The sequence below is a fragment of the Phaeoacremonium minimum genome (genome assembly GCF_000392275.1).
Source record: "Phaeoacremonium minimum UCRPA7 unplaced genomic scaffold PA7_03_scaffold_132, whole genome shotgun sequence".
NCBI lineage: Eukaryota > Fungi > Ascomycota > Sordariomycetes > Togniniales > Togniniaceae > Phaeoacremonium > Phaeoacremonium minimum.
In genome coordinates, this window is record NW_006921039.1 from 122,589 (window position 1) to 139,526 (window position 16,938).

The 16,938-nt window shown below is 53.5% G+C and overlaps 8 protein-coding genes across 8 annotated transcripts in view; 4 read left to right on the forward strand and 4 right to left on the reverse strand.

The window, feature by feature from the left end:
• Positions 1–1,562: 1,562 nt before the first annotated feature.
• On the forward strand, positions 1,563–2,360 carry UCRPA7_1786 (putative allergen asp f7 protein; the record flags this gene model as incomplete). Its single annotated transcript, XM_007914365.1, has 1 exon — positions 1,563–2,360. One exon carries the CDS (start codon positions 1,563–1,565, stop codon positions 2,358–2,360), a length of 798 nt encoding a protein of 265 aa, XP_007912556.1.
• A 770-nt stretch (positions 2,361–3,130) lies between these two features.
• On the reverse strand, positions 3,131–3,901 carry UCRPA7_1787 (putative ring finger protein; the record flags this gene model as incomplete). Its single annotated transcript, XM_007914366.1, has 1 exon — positions 3,131–3,901. One exon carries the CDS (start codon positions 3,899–3,901, stop codon positions 3,131–3,133), a length of 771 nt encoding a protein of 256 aa, XP_007912557.1.
• A 2,073-nt stretch (positions 3,902–5,974) lies between these two features.
• On the reverse strand, positions 5,975–7,705 carry UCRPA7_1788 (putative vacuolar fusion protein ccz1 protein; the record flags this gene model as incomplete). The annotated part of the gene is made up of 1 exon (XM_007914367.1): positions 5,975–7,705. One exon carries the CDS (start codon positions 7,703–7,705, stop codon positions 5,975–5,977), a length of 1,731 nt encoding a protein of 576 aa, XP_007912558.1.
• Positions 7,706–9,571: 1,866 nt separating this feature from the next.
• UCRPA7_1789 (putative carboxymuconolactone decarboxylase protein) lies at positions 9,572–10,253 on the forward strand (the record flags this gene model as incomplete). The annotated part of the gene is made up of 3 exons (XM_007914368.1): positions 9,572–10,060; positions 10,118–10,163; positions 10,213–10,253. The coding sequence occupies 3 exons, from the start codon at positions 9,572–9,574 to the stop codon at positions 10,251–10,253; spliced, it is 576 nt and encodes a 191-aa protein (XP_007912559.1).
• Positions 10,254–11,016: 763 nt separating this feature from the next.
• On the reverse strand, positions 11,017–11,703 carry UCRPA7_1790 (hypothetical protein; the record flags this gene model as incomplete). Its single annotated transcript, XM_007914369.1, has 1 exon — positions 11,017–11,703. The coding sequence occupies one exon, from the start codon at positions 11,701–11,703 to the stop codon at positions 11,017–11,019; it is 687 nt and encodes a 228-aa protein (XP_007912560.1).
• A 927-nt stretch (positions 11,704–12,630) lies between these two features.
• Positions 12,631–13,422, forward strand: UCRPA7_1791 (putative bud32 protein kinase protein; the record flags this gene model as incomplete). Its single annotated transcript, XM_007914370.1, has 1 exon — positions 12,631–13,422. The coding sequence occupies one exon, from the start codon at positions 12,631–12,633 to the stop codon at positions 13,420–13,422; it is 792 nt and encodes a 263-aa protein (XP_007912561.1).
• Positions 13,423–13,813: 391 nt separating this feature from the next.
• UCRPA7_1792 (putative glutamate-cysteine ligase modifier subunit protein) lies at positions 13,814–14,916 on the reverse strand (the record flags this gene model as incomplete). Its single annotated transcript, XM_007914371.1, has 2 exons — positions 13,814–14,795; positions 14,891–14,916. The coding sequence occupies 2 exons, from the start codon at positions 14,914–14,916 to the stop codon at positions 13,814–13,816; spliced, it is 1,008 nt and encodes a 335-aa protein (XP_007912562.1).
• A 1,208-nt stretch (positions 14,917–16,124) lies between these two features.
• Positions 16,125–16,938, forward strand: part of UCRPA7_1793 (putative clathrin coat assembly protein ap19 protein) — a gene marked incomplete at both ends in the record, with an annotated part of 956 nt that continues 142 nt past the window's right edge. Inside the window, 4 exons of the mRNA XM_007914372.1 lie at positions 16,125–16,135; positions 16,194–16,227; positions 16,289–16,406; positions 16,468–16,742. Coding sequence (XP_007912563.1) covers positions 16,125–16,135; positions 16,194–16,227; positions 16,289–16,406; positions 16,468–16,742 — 438 coding nt within the window. The remainder of the gene's footprint in view (positions 16,136–16,193; positions 16,228–16,288; positions 16,407–16,467; positions 16,743–16,938) is intronic.

Consider the following 16,938-nt stretch of genomic DNA (forward strand, 5'->3'; position numbering starts at 1 on the left):
CATCCAAAGTCGATGCACGAAAGAGCGAAGAACGAGTAGAAAGAGAAGGTTACGGAGTACCAGCTCCAAGCTGTACTGCCGAAGGATCGTGAAAAAAACCTGGCGGAACAAAAGGTCGGGTCAGCAGCGGGGTTTCTTCCTTGTCGATAACCAAGACCCCACGTCGTCTGAAATCCCGCTCATTTGCACTGTGAAACACCGAGACCTCGTCAAGTCTTCTTCCTGTGCCTCTCAAGTCTCTCCACACATCCATCAGCAAATGCATACGTAGGTGCATATGTTGAAGCGGCGATTGTGAAATTTTTATGTTTTTCTGGAGACTTGCCAGGCGGTTTTGAGCGCTAAATCGCTCGGGGACAGTGGAGTGAAGAGTGTGCGGTGGAGTTAGCCTTTCCAACCATCAGGTGGCATTGCACAACATGGCTTGACCCACCATCCAATGAACGGCTGGGCGTGTTCTGGACCGGTTGTGCCTGGCTGCGGAGCCTGGAATACCAGGTTCTATTTTTTCTTAGCGTCAGGTACAGCCGTTCAGCGTTGCGGTCCCTTGCAGATGTGAGCAAGGATCCCATCAAGATTCTTTCCGCCCCTGACCGGGCCTTGCGGGCATGTCACTCCAGGGAGGTAATCTGGAAAGTTCCGCCGCCCCGCGAGGACCTGGAAACTGCGCTTACGCAGTGCTGCTGCGTATGTGGTGCCGTAGCCTGCCGTATCTGAGCGTGGCCATGGGCAGTTGGCAACTATGGATCGTAGCAGTTCCACACATCGAGGCCGTGGCGCTGGTGCATCTCCCGTTCTGCCGGCTGTTCGACCCTGTCTTGAGCATGGAAAGCACGACCCGGTTGGTCTTTCCGTCCAATCACGCAATTCTTTCACCAAGTGCTGCCAAACAAGCACCGGCCTAAGCCTCCTTCCCGCCTAGGGCATGTCAATGGGGCCAACTGGGGAGTGACTTGTTCTTACCTGGTCTTTCTTGTCTGTTTCCTTGTCACTCGTGTTCATCCCATCCCCCCTTCCCTGTTGTGTTGTGCCCTCGCCTCGCTCGTTTGCTCTTTCTCCAGCTCACTCACCTCCACACACCCACACACCCACACACCCACTCAACTGAGCCCACCACTCAGCTGGCGTCCTCCTTCCCGAATGCCTTACCTTTAACACCCGGTTTCCTCTTCAACATTCTTTTTATCTCTTGTTCTGCTTTCATTCAACGCAGCCTCTCTGTTCGCTTCACCTACTTCAACCCAACCCAACATTCATTCCTTCTTGAGCAGTGCTCTCTGTACACATTCATTTTACAACAACAGGGACATAACATAGCTTTGGTACCACAAGGGTCGGGCTTCTTTCACTAAGCAACAAGCATACCAGAAGAGACAAAACTCAGGAACGGCAAGCCGTTCGTGCCTTAGCAACGCCTTCTTGACTCTCAGACACCACTCGCAGTCAACCACTGCATTCCAATCTCTATATCAAGACATCCTCCAGTGCTGCCCCCAAGGCTAGGAGCATTTTATCCCTTTCTGTGGCGCTGCATTATCTGGATCACACTAGAAAACATCGCCATGAAGACCACCAACGTTCTCTATGCGCTTCTGGCCGCGCCTGCTATTGCTCAACCCCATGCTGGACACGGTCACGGCCGCTTCCACAAGAAGCGCGATCTGGTTACCGAGTATGAAACCGAATATGTCACTGAGTACGTGACTGAGTACATCGATGAGACAACCACTGTCTTCTTCTACCCAGACGCCACCACTGAGTCTACTGAGGCTTCGTCCTCTTCCACTGGTGTTGCTGGGCAGTTCTTCGAAGGCGACACCACTACCATCGCAGGAGTTCCTGTCGAGACTCCCACGCCAGTTGAGGTGTCCACACCTCCTGCAACAACTCTGATTCCTGTAGTTCCTGAGACTACCACATCCGAGGAACCTGTGTACACCCCACCGCCGGTCGAAGTCTCAACTCCCACCCCGACGCCTACAACTGAGGCTGCCGCTCCAACGACGACGTCGTCAGCTGATACCGGTGGTGGCAACAGCAGCGGACAAACGTACAGTGGTGACATGACTTACTACACCGTTGGCATGGGTGCATGTGGTGAAAATGATACTGGCAAGGATGACTCGGAGAATATCGTAGCTCTGTCTCATGAGCTTATGGGCACGCAATCGAATGGCAACCCGTACTGTGGCCGCACAATCACTATCAGCTACAACGGCAAGACCACTACTGCTATTTGCCGTGATAAGTGTATGGGCTGTGGCATTGACGAGATCGATGTCAGCACCAAGGCGTTCTTAGAAATCTTTGGAGACCTTGGCGTCGGCCGTCACACTGTTGACTGGTGGTTTTCTGACTAGATGGAAATTCCCAACGGTGCCGCAGGGAACAAATTCGCTGCTCGGTGAGCGTCGACGTTGTCTTTTTTCGTTCCCTCGTGGTGTACATAGCTTGCAGGCGCAAGCTGGGCTTTGCCAACAGATAGCATCGCAAGCGATGCTGCTAACGATTTTTCTTGGATATGGGTGGCATTACCGTTGGCATAACCAGAATGGCACGACCCTCGATTGGCCGGGGTCATGGATGCCCCTTTTGGATGGGTATAACGGCGCGGCAACCAAAGGTCAAAAGATTTCACGGACAGGTGTTCGAACATTTGGCTCAAATGTCAGGGGTACATCATCGGAACCACTTTAACGACACCGAAAATTCATGACAAGCAAATCTCGGGTGGTATTTTTGACGAGATCGGCTTATAGACTTTACTTCTCTGTAAATAGCTTAGGGAAATCAAAACTCGAACAGAGTGGCCACTTGGCAATACATAAACATCTATCTCAGCCGGTGACTGCCTTTGTCATGGTCTTTGCCCGTTCTTCGAGACATCGCTTGTCACGCTCGCCCACAGACCGATCTTTGCACATTATTGTCAGTGTAATGTAAATTATGGTCTATTTTTCAGGGTCTAAAGCCTGTCTCAACACTTTGCTTGCTGAGTCCAATCATTCCCTTACTAGTCATCAGTCGGCTGACGTCCCGTCCAGCCAACTTTTCTGTTGTGAATCTGTATAGCACATATAACAACAACCCGCTAACACATGCCATCGCAGTATCTCCTCCGTCCTAACCCCTATTTTACGCCCAAAGCTTTGGCGCAATTCTCGCACATCCGCACGCCGCACTGCACGCAAATCATCATGTCGAAGTGAGGTTGAGGTGTAGGGTTCGTAATGTCGCTAATTGTGTTCCTGAAACGAAGTGGTTCCTTCGGAAGTTTGCTTAATGCTTCTTCCTTCAGTCTCTCCCGTTCAGAATGGGAGCTCTTACACCAGTTGCAGACGGTGGCAGGGTCACGCCAGCCTGGGCCATCGATTGTGGTCTTGGTCCAAGATGTATGCCTGCACTGCCATTCTTGAGGCTCGTCGGGATCCGATCCCAGGTCAAGCTCAGAGCCAATGCCTTCATCGAGGTCGATATCCGAGTCATCTTTCTTGTCGGCCTTGTCCTCGGGCTTCTTGCCCTCCGCAGCAACGCGGACACCGGTAAAAGTTCCTGCAGGAAGAGCTTCATCTCCGTGACCTCCGGGCGGAGACACATGACGATGAGGTTGGCTCTCGAGTTCTATATCCGCCCCTTCTTGGGTGATCTCCTCTTCATCCTCCTCACTCAGTTCGTCCTCGGGGCCGTACCCATCTCCACAGCGTCCCTCGCACTCCTCGATCGCTCGAAGGCAGCCGAAGCAGAAACTATAGCTACAGCGACAGCGCACATGTGGACAGCCATACATAAGTCTGACACCAGCGTTGCACTTGGGACAGCGCTTGACGCCCCACTTCTTAAGCTTGGCCTCCAACTTAGGGTCGAAATCGACTCGCTGGCTAGTGCATTCTTTGCCGTTCATGGGGTGGATCGGTCCACGACATGTAGTGCAGATGTTTGCTCGGCATTTGGGACACGAGACACTCTTCTTCTTCACAGTCGCTGAGGTCACTGGCTCGAACTTGTCGCCCGAATGCACGAGGTACAGTTTGCTAGGTATGAAGGCCGAACATTGGGGTATTGGACAATACAACTTGTCGAAGGTTGACCACTCATCATACTTGGCCTCGTAGAGCCTGATCTATCAGCTTTTTAGCGGCTTGCAGTTCCAGGGGTCTCCCCACACATGTGCAGGACCCCGGCTGGTGATAAACAGGGATGAACAAACCTCTTCACTTGTCAGGAATCCCTTAGCTTTCTTGACGGGAATCTCATCCCCACAGCACTCGACCGGCATTCGCGTCTCGTCGACGGTGGCTTTGAGGAACCAGTCTCGCAAACAGTCTTGGCAAAATATGCCAAAGCGGCAGTGCGTGCAGGACACCGCGACATCCTGAGGTTTGAGCAGCTCGCGACAAATACAGCACATGGTTGGCGGCGGCGGCGCTGCTGCTGATGATGTCTTCTGACGTTTAGTCGGGCGATGCACCGAGGCGGCGCCCTCGCCCTGCTCAAGGTCGTGGGTCATATCTCGGCGAGTGCGACTCCGGAAAATGCTGAGAAGGCTTCGCAATACTGGCAAACAAGCTGCGGGCATGTCACCCAGCAGCGAAAGGTAGCTTCGGCTGAGGGCGCAGAAGTGGCGCTTCGGCGGGGACTCGCCTTCGCACGTTTGGGGTGACAGAGAGAAAATAGAGATCGTGGGGATCTAGAAATCCTGAGCGAACTGTGCTTTTGTACAGATTTCCTCGGTAGCTGCCTGACAAAATACTGCAAAGGAACTGGGGGACTCGAAGCGTCCAGATGGGGATAGATCGTGGAGGAGGGATGTGTAAGAGAAAATCCGTCTGTCACGACAAACGGAAGGTGAGGTAGATTGGCCAGCAATAAGGCAGGTAGTCAGGCAGGCGGGTAGGTACCATGGATTAGGATGTAGGTTGGCGAGTTAGGTTGACAAGCAAGAAAGGCAGGCAGGAAGCTGTTTAGGTATTTGTGGTGAGAGTGGCAGCTGCGATCTGCGAAAGTTGAGGCAGGCGTGATTGATGTGAGGTATGGTATGGGTATGGTAAGGTTACCGCCTGCAAGAGACTGCCTTAGGTAATGAATCTGGGACAGCTTGGGCTGTGTTGGCAGCCTGATGAAGAAACGGATCAACTCATGCACGCAACCAGCCTTACAGGCATTTGATTGTGAGTGCCGAGCTGAGGATAATATGGTAGGTAGGTAGGTAGGTAGGTAGGTAGGTAGAAGTGGCAGTCCTACAAGCCAGGCGCAAACTACTCATGAGGTCAGGCAGGTATAAAACGGGCGAAGGGCACGGGAAGCAGTTGGTAAGGTAGGTAGGTCATGGAGTCACATGAGAAATTAATGAGTGCAGAAACACACATCGGACGAGATCTCAGTCAATGCTGTCACCGTTGCCCAGAACGAATCATCTCTATGCTACCTACCCGACTGCCTGACGTACTAGGCCTTGGGATTTGACCTCGCGTTTTCTCTGGCATACAGTTGCTTTGTGGGGGCCGACGAGGCTGAGGATGGAGCTTTGTCTGGTCAGCAAAGCATGCGCCTAGGAAAGTAAAGTAACCTCCTGGGTCTCATGCCTTCCTATATCTGTGAAGTGATAAGTGCATGTCCAAGAAGCTCCAGCTGGCAGGTGAGCAGATAGGTTTGGGTCGGAAACGGACCCCTCAGTCTTGGCACCGGTGTGAGCGACTTGACAGCTTACCGCATGTCAAGAGAATGGCGCACAGCAAGACTAGTGACGGTAATCAACTCTCCCCTCTTTCTTTTTTTCGAGTTTCAGGCCTAGGAATTGGACTGAATTCTTTGTTTGCGGCTAAGTATGCAGTGCCGTGCTGTTTAAGTTCCTATTTTCGGAGAACAACGACATAACTTCATAGTTTAAGCGTATATCAAAGCGTACCACGTATACCTTTACTTGTAATCCTAGCGGTGTGCCCCCTTTTCCTGCTTTTACTGATGTGTCTCCGGCTTAACGATTGAGAGTCAGGAGACCCTCGATGTATTTCCTTGTATCTACGCCAATGCCTTGCGCCAATCGACTGGCACCGTCCGCCCAACCACCACCCATACTCACGGCTCTAACGTGAGAGCCACCATGATCACTTGCTTTGCGGATGAGGAATATTTCCTTGCTGACGGTATGGTCGTGATGTGTTGGCTTGATGGTGTCCTCTTCATTCGAGCCACCCTCCTCACTCTCTAAGCTCGGACTGTTTCTCCCACCCAGCTCATCAGGTGAGCTGTCCTGCTCCTTTTCTAGAATCCGGTTCCAAACGACCCACCAGCCTCGGCTAGTCTTGCACGTTCTCTCGAGCTCTGAGGCATCTGACTTCGCTGCAATATAAACATTAAGAATCTGCATGTGCGTGTTGAGGGCCTCCACTCGTGACCATGCAGTCGGCTCGTGGGCCTGGATCATTCCTGGTTCAGGAATGTTGGGGATGGTTGAATGCAGCGTCAGACTCTTGGCATCCCATATAAGATCATAAATCTGTGCTGCCGTGGCGCCTTGGTCGGGTCTCCCGGGTCGATATGTAGTGGAATTACCCAGGGGTTTGCGTAAGGGTGATAACTGGTGATGCAAGGATCGATACAGTCCATCCCAAGCAAGCGAGTCGGTCCGTAATTTAAATAAGAACGTGAAAATGAATGGCTTGTTGACATAGACTACGACTCGGAGTTTGTGCGTCTTGTTGCTGTCCTGGCTTTGAAAGGTCGCTGTGATCGACTCGGGGATATCTCCACGATCTCCAGCTCCCTGTTCTGCAACTTCGGTTTCCCTGCTGCCGAACGCCAATACCTTCTGTGAATCTGAACGATCCAGTCCTACACCTTCGAGCTCCACTGTCACTGTTCGGAGCATAGTCCGGGAGTTATATTCAGCCTCGTCGAGGCTATCGTGAAATCGACTGTCTTCAATATCCTCGTACGCGTCTTCTTCAACCTCGCCCGTCAGACCAATGAGAAAATGTCCTGCTGCACTGTCTGGCTTTGATTCATGCCCACCGGATGAGGCCTCGACCTCGTTGGCATCTTTCTTTGCCAACGCGGCGGCTGGGGGTTTCAATTTCGTTCCATCATTGCCACCACCGGATCCTAGGCTCCAGTACTTTCCATATCCCAGCTTAAGGTATTCCACGTACTTGTCTATTCCTCCGGCGTCAGCATCTTCTACTCCTGAAGCCGAAGAGACATCGCTGCTGACAGCGGGGTCTTCCGAGCCCCCTTGTTCTTTTGGTCCTTGATTCGAAGATGTAGATTGTGCAGTCTCATCAGCGCTTCCGGCTTGTTGCGTAGTGGGTTTCCGCTGCGAAGTGGCCTTAGTCTTCTTAGGTTTCCGTGTCTGTCGCGTCGATGTCGGACTATCGATAACACCGTAAGCATTCTCGCCCCATGTATACAAGTCATCCATCCAGTGAACGACATCGCGCAAGGAGTGCTTTGATAGAGCTCCGACACCGAGAAAGATGGATCCATCCTCAGCGCCTGGTTCATTGCCAGTCCCTAGCCACTGCTCAGCTTCAACGCCTGTCGCAGCATCTGGGTCATATGAGCCATATTTGGAAACAACGAGGTCGACAAGGCCCTCAATTCTGCCGACGAGGCCTTCAAGGACCTCTCTCTCACCGCTACCACGCTCTTCCTCTCCTACTCCGACCCCAAGCTCACCGCTTGCCGCGATCTTGATACCATCGAACATGTTGCAGATGGGATTTCCGTGAAGAAGAACATTCCAGGTGGACAGAAACAAGTCCCAATAGCGTCCAAGCAAATTGGTGAATTTGGACCTATTGGTGCGAACGAAGAGAGCACTAAGCGATGAATCATGATGAAGCAGAAATGTGGCATGGGCGCGGAGTAGGTCCTGTAGTAAAAGTGCGGCGGGTTTCACTTCTCGTGATGAATACTCCACATTACTCTCGGACGACGTCTCAGGCGTCTTAGACTTTGCCGAGGACGAAGCCGATCCAGAGGTAGCACTTGATGGCGGCAGTGGCAGTCTTGTGAGATCAATGGACTAAATGGTTGTTAGCATTAGTGTTCATTTTGAAGAGATCATGAACAAACGGCTAGAATCCACCATCCCGGTTCGAGCTCATGCAGGACGACCCGAGACTTTTCTGCATCAATAGTGTCGACTGGCTGGCCGTCAGAGAAGCTTCTGCTAAAATCGACCATGCCCTGGGCAAGGCCGATCTGGTTCAGGCGCTCGTTTCTCTCTTCCTTGGACAGGATCTCGGTGGGCCGGGCTCGCGACCGATGCCGTTTCCGATGGTTTTGGGTATTCACCGATGCATAATAAACAATCTGGTCATCGAGGCTGTCTTCGGTCGTGCCTAGACTTGGGTTGTAGATGGCAAGAAATCCGAGCTGCGCGGGAACAATTCCCGGCGCTGGTGATGTTGCCATCTGTTGTTCCGCGGCACGACCAGCCGGAGCGGACACGATGATAGAGTGTGGTATTTAGAGATCGAGTTGTGACCGACTACTCGAGCAGTGGTCGATCTGAGTATGACAGGCTGAGCTACCAACCAATGAGAGCGCTCAGCCCTTGGAGCGTTTCAGGCCCTTCTCTAATTCGAGATATCGAAGCAATGGGATAGTCAATAGGTAAGCAAGAAGCTGGAGGTTCAAGGTTGTGTTGCTGTCTTGGATAGCGAATTGTGATTTAGCTAATAGCTAAGACATGGCGTCACACGTTGGGCCATTTGGTTTAGCTCGACGTTGCTCGGCACATCCCAGACTTCTGGGTCGATCCTGCCGTTCGATGGTCAACTAAATCGGGATCACTAGAAACCTACCATGTTCGTCACCATCGGCCAAGATTTTAGCGCTGTCCATACCCAGACCTGTCCAGCCTTGGAGGAACTGCAACACTCTTCGGAAGCCGCCACGCTCACAATTTCCTATGGCAGTAGATTCTAATGAACTGGCAGGCTTCAAAGATCTCAGAGCGATATAATCCAGACTTATCAACCTTCGTTCGAATTACTACGCGCCTCTCCCCTCGAGAGTAAATAATATATTTTACCTACCTGGGCAACTCTCTTCATAGTAAGAGTATAGGCATAATGACTTCCAAAAGGCGAGTCTGGGTAATTCAGGACGATATACGGGACTAAGAGACTCTTAAATAAATGATCATGTCTTCAGACCCCGCCATCCTAAGCTTCCTGATCTAGAGATACAATGTCCGAAATATGAGTGGATTTACCCATTTCCCTCTATTTCGATCCAAAGAAGCGGCTATTCCATTACCCTAGAGATTTCCCAGTAGTGAAGCGGGAAAGCTAAGTGACGTCGCCGAGCCGAACTACCGGCATAGCTTCGACGCGGGGTCACTCCGCGGCAGATGACCGATGGCCGGCCCCCCGATATTGCGGGCATTTTCGTGCCGGTCACTGTTCGGCGCAGACCCGAGAGTTCGTTATTCAAAAGCTAGGGTACGGTCTGTCAAGTGCCTTCTTAGATGTTGACTTGCTAGTACATACCATTTTTGCTTTTGGGGCCTGAAACAATTACCTTTTCCCTTACACGAGTTTGACCTTCTTAGCAGCATATCACAATGCGTGTCCCCTACGTCTCCAACCCACCAGACACCGCCGACGAGACCGAAGCGGCCATCGTGCAGCGGATTCAAGCGCGGCGTGCTCCCCGGCCTCTGCAGCCCCTGGACCTGGCGCTTCTGCACAGCCCGCCCGTGGCCGACGGGTGGAACTCGTTCCTCGGCGCGGTGCGCACCAAGACTACTATTCCCGACGACATTCGGGAGCTGGCAATCAGCCGCGTGGCGGTTGTCAACCGGGCGTGGTACGAGTGGATGCACCATGCGCCTCTCGCCGTGAAGGGCGGCGTCAGTGAGGATGGGCTTGAGGCTGTGAAGAGCGCGGAACCTCTCAACATTTCGTCACGGCCGGAGGTGCTGAACGAGCGCCAGTGGGCGGCGCTGGTGTATGCCGATGAGATGACGCGGAATGTCGAGGTCCGGCAGGAGACGTTTGATGCACTGAAGGGGCTGTTCAACGATAAAGAGGTTGTGGAGATTACTGCCACGGTACGTTGCCTTCGGGCGTGAAGTTGCCACCGTATGTGGGTTGAACTGATGATATAGGTCGCATGTTACAACTGTGTGAGCCGTTTCCTGGTTGCTTTGGATGGTATGTAATGAAAGTCTTGGGTTCGCAGAGCTTGCTAACCAAAAGGTAGTGGGCGAGAAGAATGGCTTGGGCCCAGATGCTAAGCACTGAGTGCAACGTAGCTTGGGAAGGTGAAGAGGTGAAGAATGGTAGAATGCTTGAAGAGCTGAACCTGTGTACGACTGCCAGGGACCAGGACGAAAACCAGGTCATTTTTGTTTTCCGTCGCCAAAACATCACATTCAAGACTGATGCTGCATAGCCATACAAAGCGTCAGTGAATTCAAGTTTATCTAACAGAGTATGCTATTTACGCTGTGAGGATAAGTGACAAGGGGAAATGGAAGGGACTCGAATACAAAAACAGCGGCTCATACAAGGCCAAGTATTAAGAGGTAAAATGGAGAGTGTTGTATTGTGAAATTAGATGGAAAGGGGGTATCTATGTGAAGTGAGCAAGAACTCCGCCAATATGTGATGTGAACTGTTTGGATGGTTGTTGAAAATCATATCCGCCCTACTCAACAGGCTGGGAAACAAACGCGTCGCCAATCATAAGCCATCATACATTACTCCCATCTCGTAACACCGATGATGCCGTGCTCTCATGAATCGTAAGCGTAAATGCTCAAGCCACGTAACTCGCTGTAATTGTGCACATATGCAAACATGGGGTGGTGAACCAGACAACGCCGTTACAGCTGACACCCGTCAGGACAGTTCATCATGGTGTCTCGGCCATCTGAGCCATCGATTGTTCAATAGAAGCATGTCGTTTGTGCCTATGGAACTTGGTGTTAGCATTCGTAGGAAAGAGATGCGGGATGCCGCGGGCCACGACTTAGAGACAATGTTGTTCTGGGGTTGGATGAACTTACATTAATGGTGACAATTGCAACTCTCGAACAACACCAGCCCACCCTTGCCGGTGATTCCCACCGACGCTGTCGTGGTGACCGATGGCTTGCGTCGTCAATCGTCTAAGCGGGGGCTTCCTCTTGATACCCTCCGCAAGACCTTGCGGCATCATCTTCGCCGACTCATGACCAAATCGCATCTTCTCGGGATCTCTCGTTGGTGTGCTCTTCTTCTCCTTCTCCGCCTTCTCAGCTTTCTCCGTCACACCAGCGGCGACGATGCCCAGGTATACGACGAGGAAGCGGGTCCGTAGCAGATCCAGTCTGCGCATCTTCTCCTCGAGATCCCTCCTCTTAGCCGCCCAGAGTAGGCGAGCGAGAGTCTTCAGTCGCTGATCGTCCTCGCCCAGCAGCAGACCGTTGAGATCCTCGCGCAGGTCGTCACCGCCCTTCTGGATCTCACGGAGCAGGCGGCCGAGGCGGATCTTGTCCTCGAGGCGGGGGACTCGGGCGACATCGCGGTCGTAACTCTCATTCTCCTCAACGGAGGAGTCGGCGGCATCGACGAAGCTGGCGATCTCGCGCGGCGCGGCAAAGTATGCGGTCGCGTAGCTGGTGGCGACCTGCGCGAGCACGAGTAGCGATAGTAAAAGAGCGGTCAGCACGAGCAGCAGGGTCCACTGGCTCGTCGAGCTGGCCGCCATGGTAAGCGCATCTGTGTGTGGGATCTTCTTGTCTCTTCGAATCTTGAAATATAGGGCGGCTCCCGAATATGCAGTTCACTAGTTGCAGAGAGGGACAGTGTCCATGGCAGATCTATGGGGATACAATGGCAGTTTAGTATGCACCGAGCAGAAGGCGAGAGTGATGACGACAAGCTAGAGACGCATCAATTAGCGAGGCGGGTGTGTGCTACTCGGCCTCCCGGTATTCCTTTCGCACCGTAAAGGGAGCTGCGCATGGCAAAGGTCGCTCACCGCTCCGCCAATCGAGGCGTCTCGATCCCCTGCACCTGCAGCTAAGGAACCGTCACATGTCTTGGGCCTGTAAATGGGGCCATGTCAGAGGTGGCCAGCGAAGCACTTGCTTCGTACTGTATATCATTGCGACTTGCAATCATGTCCAGACCGAATGCTGAAGACAACAAAAGCATTGCGTGAAGAGCATCACACTGTGTGTATGTCGACGATGGAGTTGTGACGTTGGAAGAAACGGGATGAGGAGGCGGCCTGTCTGAGCTTTGGGACGGGATGGGCTGCCCCTTTAAACCCTAGCACCCTGGTGCTTCAGTGTCCCTTACAGCGGTCCCGCGTGCTGCCTTCAGCTGTTTGGCCGCACGTATCAGCCCCCATCAAATCACCGCAGGCGAAACTTTTCATTCAATGCGAAGCATCCTCCAAACGAGCAAATCACCACGTCAATCCACGTCACTGGTCAGCTTAATACCCAATCGCCCAGCCGTCTTTTCACCAGCTGCGCTTGCTTCAGGTACCGAGATCTCAACTGCATCCGTCTCGTCGCTTCGGTCGCCAGCTGGCTTGGGCAGTCCGCATAAATCCCATCAACGAGAAAGCCCCGCCTAGAATCTCGACCCCTCCAACGCACACACAAACCAACACACCCTTGTCACGATGGCGGGGTTCGACTTCCCCCTCCCCAAGGTCCTCACGTACCCCTCGTCGACGGCGCCCGAGCTCATCACCCAGGGCGCCGAGGGCCGCCTCTACAAGACGACGTACCTGCTACCCTCGATCCCCTGCGCCCTCAAGCACCGGCCCTCCAAGCCCTACCGGCACCCCGTGCTCGATGCTCGCCTGACCCGCCAGCGCATCCTGGCCGAGGCCCGCATCCTCGCCCGGTGCCGGCGCGAGGGCGTCGCCGTCCCGGCCGTCTTCGCCGTCGACGAGGCCAGCGGCTGGCTGATGATGGAGTGGATCGCCGGCGGGCCGGTGCGCGCCAGCATCAACGAGTGGCTGCGCGGCAGGACGGAGGCCGACGTCCGCAGCGACGCAGAGGACAAGGGCGCGGGCAGCGAGCTCGTGGACCTGATGAGGCGGATGGGCGCCGCGGTGGGCAAGCTGCACCGGACGGGCATAGTCCACGGTGACTTGACGACGAGCAACATGATGCTCCGACCGTGGTCGAGAGACGTGGCCAACGGCCACAGGGACACAGAGAGCATACTGGCCGGCGAGATCGTCATAATAGACTTTGGTCTGGCGACTACAAGTACGTCGGACGAGGACAGAGCAGTGGATCTGTATGTTCTCGAGCGAGCATTCGGGAGCACACACCCAAGGGGCGAGAGCCAGTTCCCGGTGTTGCTCCAGGGCTATAAGGAGGCGTTTAAACAGGCCACTCCCGTCCTCAAAAAGCTAGAGGATGTGCGGATGAGAGGTAGGAAGCGGAGTATGCTCGGTTGAGACCCTGAGGAGCATACTGCGTTGTCTATCATCACGGAGTAACGTGTCACCAGAGTTGGTCTTCAAGTCGAGATCAGTGACGTCTATAGCATTGACTGGCCTCTGTAGATGGTTCTGCTAGTTGACTTCTGGCCCATAATACTGTTTTCTAGGAGCGCTGTATTCAGAACTAGCACGAGCACTTCATGAACCTTTGAAGAGACAACTTGGAAGATTAATCCCGGTTAAATTCTTAAATCATACCCATCCCACATGAAAGAAGACGATGCCACATCCTGTCTATCAACACTATACGTGTGCTTTGAAATGCTCTGTACCCAAATACGCCGGAGTCATGCAAGGTCGTGGTATAAACAGGGGGTGAAGGTTGAGGCGCGATATAGCCGAGGTACTACTCTTCATGAAGCTCAGCTCCAGCGAAGTACCCCTTGTTTTCGATGACGCCCCGGTCGCGGACGACTGCCGTGTATTTCACGACCCATTGCGGCGTCAGGTCTCCGTGCAGGCAGTCAACCCCGTTGTGGGCGCCATTTGGATCCTCCGGGTCGCAAAGTACGCCGGCGCCCTGAAACCCAGAACCGAGAAGTTCCCGCAGCGTACCTTTCGGCAGAATGTTCGTGCAGTCGCTATGGACAAGCAGCTCGATGCCCTGCTCCTTGGCCAGCTTAGCCAGAGGCGGGGGGACACTGCAGCAGTTCTTGATGTTGATCTGATCCACGGCAGGCCGTACGCAAGTCCTCTGCAAGAGGCGCGAAAGTTTCTCAGTGCCGAACTCGGCGACGCCAAGATTCTTCACGAGACCCTGCTTGTGGAAGGGCTCGAGAATGGCCCAGGTCGCAAACTCCTCCTCGTCGTCTCCTTGCGCGGCATTGATCTTGTCGGCTTCCCACTCACAGTCGCCCTCAAAAGACATGCCCGGGAAGGAGACAATGAGGAGGTCGACCTGGCCGATGCGAAGCTCCTTCATGACCAGATCCAGCGCCTCACTCGTGTACCGCGCGCGCTCTTTGATGGACGCCGTGGGCAGGAAGAAGAGCTTGACAGTAACTTCGTATTGGCTGGGCTCTTCCTGCAGCCCTGCGGCATCCCAGTCAATGCGCGGGATATACACGGTATTGCCTTCTCTTGCGGTCCAGGCGGACACTGGCGTCCTGCCATTCTTAGCGCTGTTCACGAAATCGTCGCTGTGTCCATTCCCATTTTCGATCCCGTGCCCATTACTATCGCCATTTGCGCCGCCATTGGTGAACGGCTGGTCGGCGTAGTCCTCCTGGGCGGCGAGGAAGTTACTGCGAAGGGAGTTGGTGAGCTCGAGGTTCGACCGATAAGCACCTGGCTTGCGGATTATGGAGGGGCCGCCCGAAACGATGTTCCTACAGCGCGCAATCACGCAATTAGCGATCGTTCTGAGGAGCTCAGGCCCGAATGCGCAGGGAGTTGTAGCGCGGGATGTTTTTGCTGCACGTACCCGGTGGACAGGATTAACTTGGCCATTGGATTGGCGCAGTAAGCAGCAATCTGACCGGCTGGCTGGCTGGCTGCGTGAGGGTATGTTGAGGACTCGGCCGTCTGCCCTCCGTTTTTTCTTGAAGGTCGCTAGACAATCTTCACGCACAGAGAAAGAATTCTCTATCTTGGAGAGAGTTCCAGGCCCAGAGTCCGTTATCCGGCTTGTGTGGGGTCGAGTTCGGGAATTATTAATGAATCATGACACAAATCTCGCGCCGAGACGTAAGTTTTGCTCAACCACGTTACAGGCGCAATAGTGGTCTGTCTCCGATAGCAGCTATTAGGCAGAGACAAGGGCAAGAGGCATGAAAGGCAGCGAGGTGAAGGGGAGAGAGATATCTCGATAGGATTATAACTCCGGGCGACAGACCTTCCCAAGGTTGCAGGGTGGTCGTACCGACCGTCGGGGGGGCCACTAGAATCAGAGATAGATGGACTTACATTTAGTCACTTGTTGCAGAGCCTTTCGGCGTCTCTACCAGACTACTCTACACCAGCACTCGCTGCAGAGACCCCGTTCGGGCGCCGCATCCTGAGGTGTGGGAGATGCCGCACCTGGAAGCCAGTGAGATAACAGCTCTGGGGCAGTGGCTCAGTCCACGCCGCGGCCTCTAATGCAGACGGTTGTCTCTGCCCCCACTCTGCCACTGTACCTCGCCAACTCGCGGGCTCGCTCGGCATGCCTCAAGGGCGCAAATGGGGGGTTACGACCCCGCCATGGCCGCCTAAGGCGCGGGCAGCGAGGAGGCAGAATTGATTTTCTTTGACGGGAGCGGCCGACCGTGCCTGCGCAGTTGTTCGTCTATTGTGGCATTAGATAAAACAAACAGACAAGCATGACAAAGATGTGTCCCTCGGGGACAGCACTGGAGGTAGTTTTAGTATTTGTGTAGAGCAATTTGTTCATAGCTTATTACCTACATAGGGGGGTTATGGGGTCTAATTATTAGGTAAGGTATCTGGATTGTAGGAGATCGGGATCGTGCGTCTCATTCTGGCCGATTCGGTTTGGCAGGCCCGCAATGCTACTTGCGAAGCGGACACAAGTCAGCAGCGGCGGTCGTGGCCAACCCTCCTGCGAAATTTCCCACTCCACGTATTACCACATACAACACGATAGCTCCCTTTCTCCCTCCAGCCACCTCTCTCTCCATCATCAAAAACACCAGCTGGCGGTACGCCCCTGTATCGTCATGGCCATCAAGTATGCAATCTTCCATCGATTCTGTGTTGCATGCGTTGGCTAAACAGCAGTGATGTAGCTACCTCATTCTCCTTTCCAGACAGGGCAAGGTGGTAAGTCTTTGACTATGACCGACTCTCGGCAACCCGAACTCGCAACTAATTGTCCATGCAGCGCCTGGCGAAGTGGTTCACCACACTGTCTCCCAAGGAGAAGGCCAAGATCGTCAAGGATGTCTCACAGCTTGTCCTTGCCAGACGAACCCGAATGTGCAACTTCCTCGAATATAAGGGTCGGTACCCCGATGATGCATCTTTTCTCCTGGCAATGTTTCTGTGCTAACACGAGACCAGACACGAAAATTGTCTACCGCCGATATGCGTCGCTGTTCTTCATCGCCGGATGCTCATCGGATGACAACGAGCTGATCACCCTCGAGATCATCCATCGCTATGTCGAGCAGATGGACAAATACTACGGCAATGTCTGTGAACTAGACATCATCTTCTCCTTCACCAAGGCGTATTACATCCTCGATGAGATACTCCTAGCTGGAGAGCTCCAAGAGAGCAGCAAGAAGAACGTCCTCCGATGTATATCTCAACAGGACTCCCTGGAGGATATGGAGGTTAGTATGCCGATATCGACGGCTTATCTCCCTCTCGAGCACATACACACGCGCGCGTTGTCCAAGTCTTCGACCTCCCTAAGCGTCTTGTCTTTCTCCCACACCTGTCATGCTGTCCTGTCCTCAAGTCTCCCCTCTTACTAACACCTCTCTCCTCTTCCCCAGGTCGAAGACGAAGTCACGAAAATCATGTAGA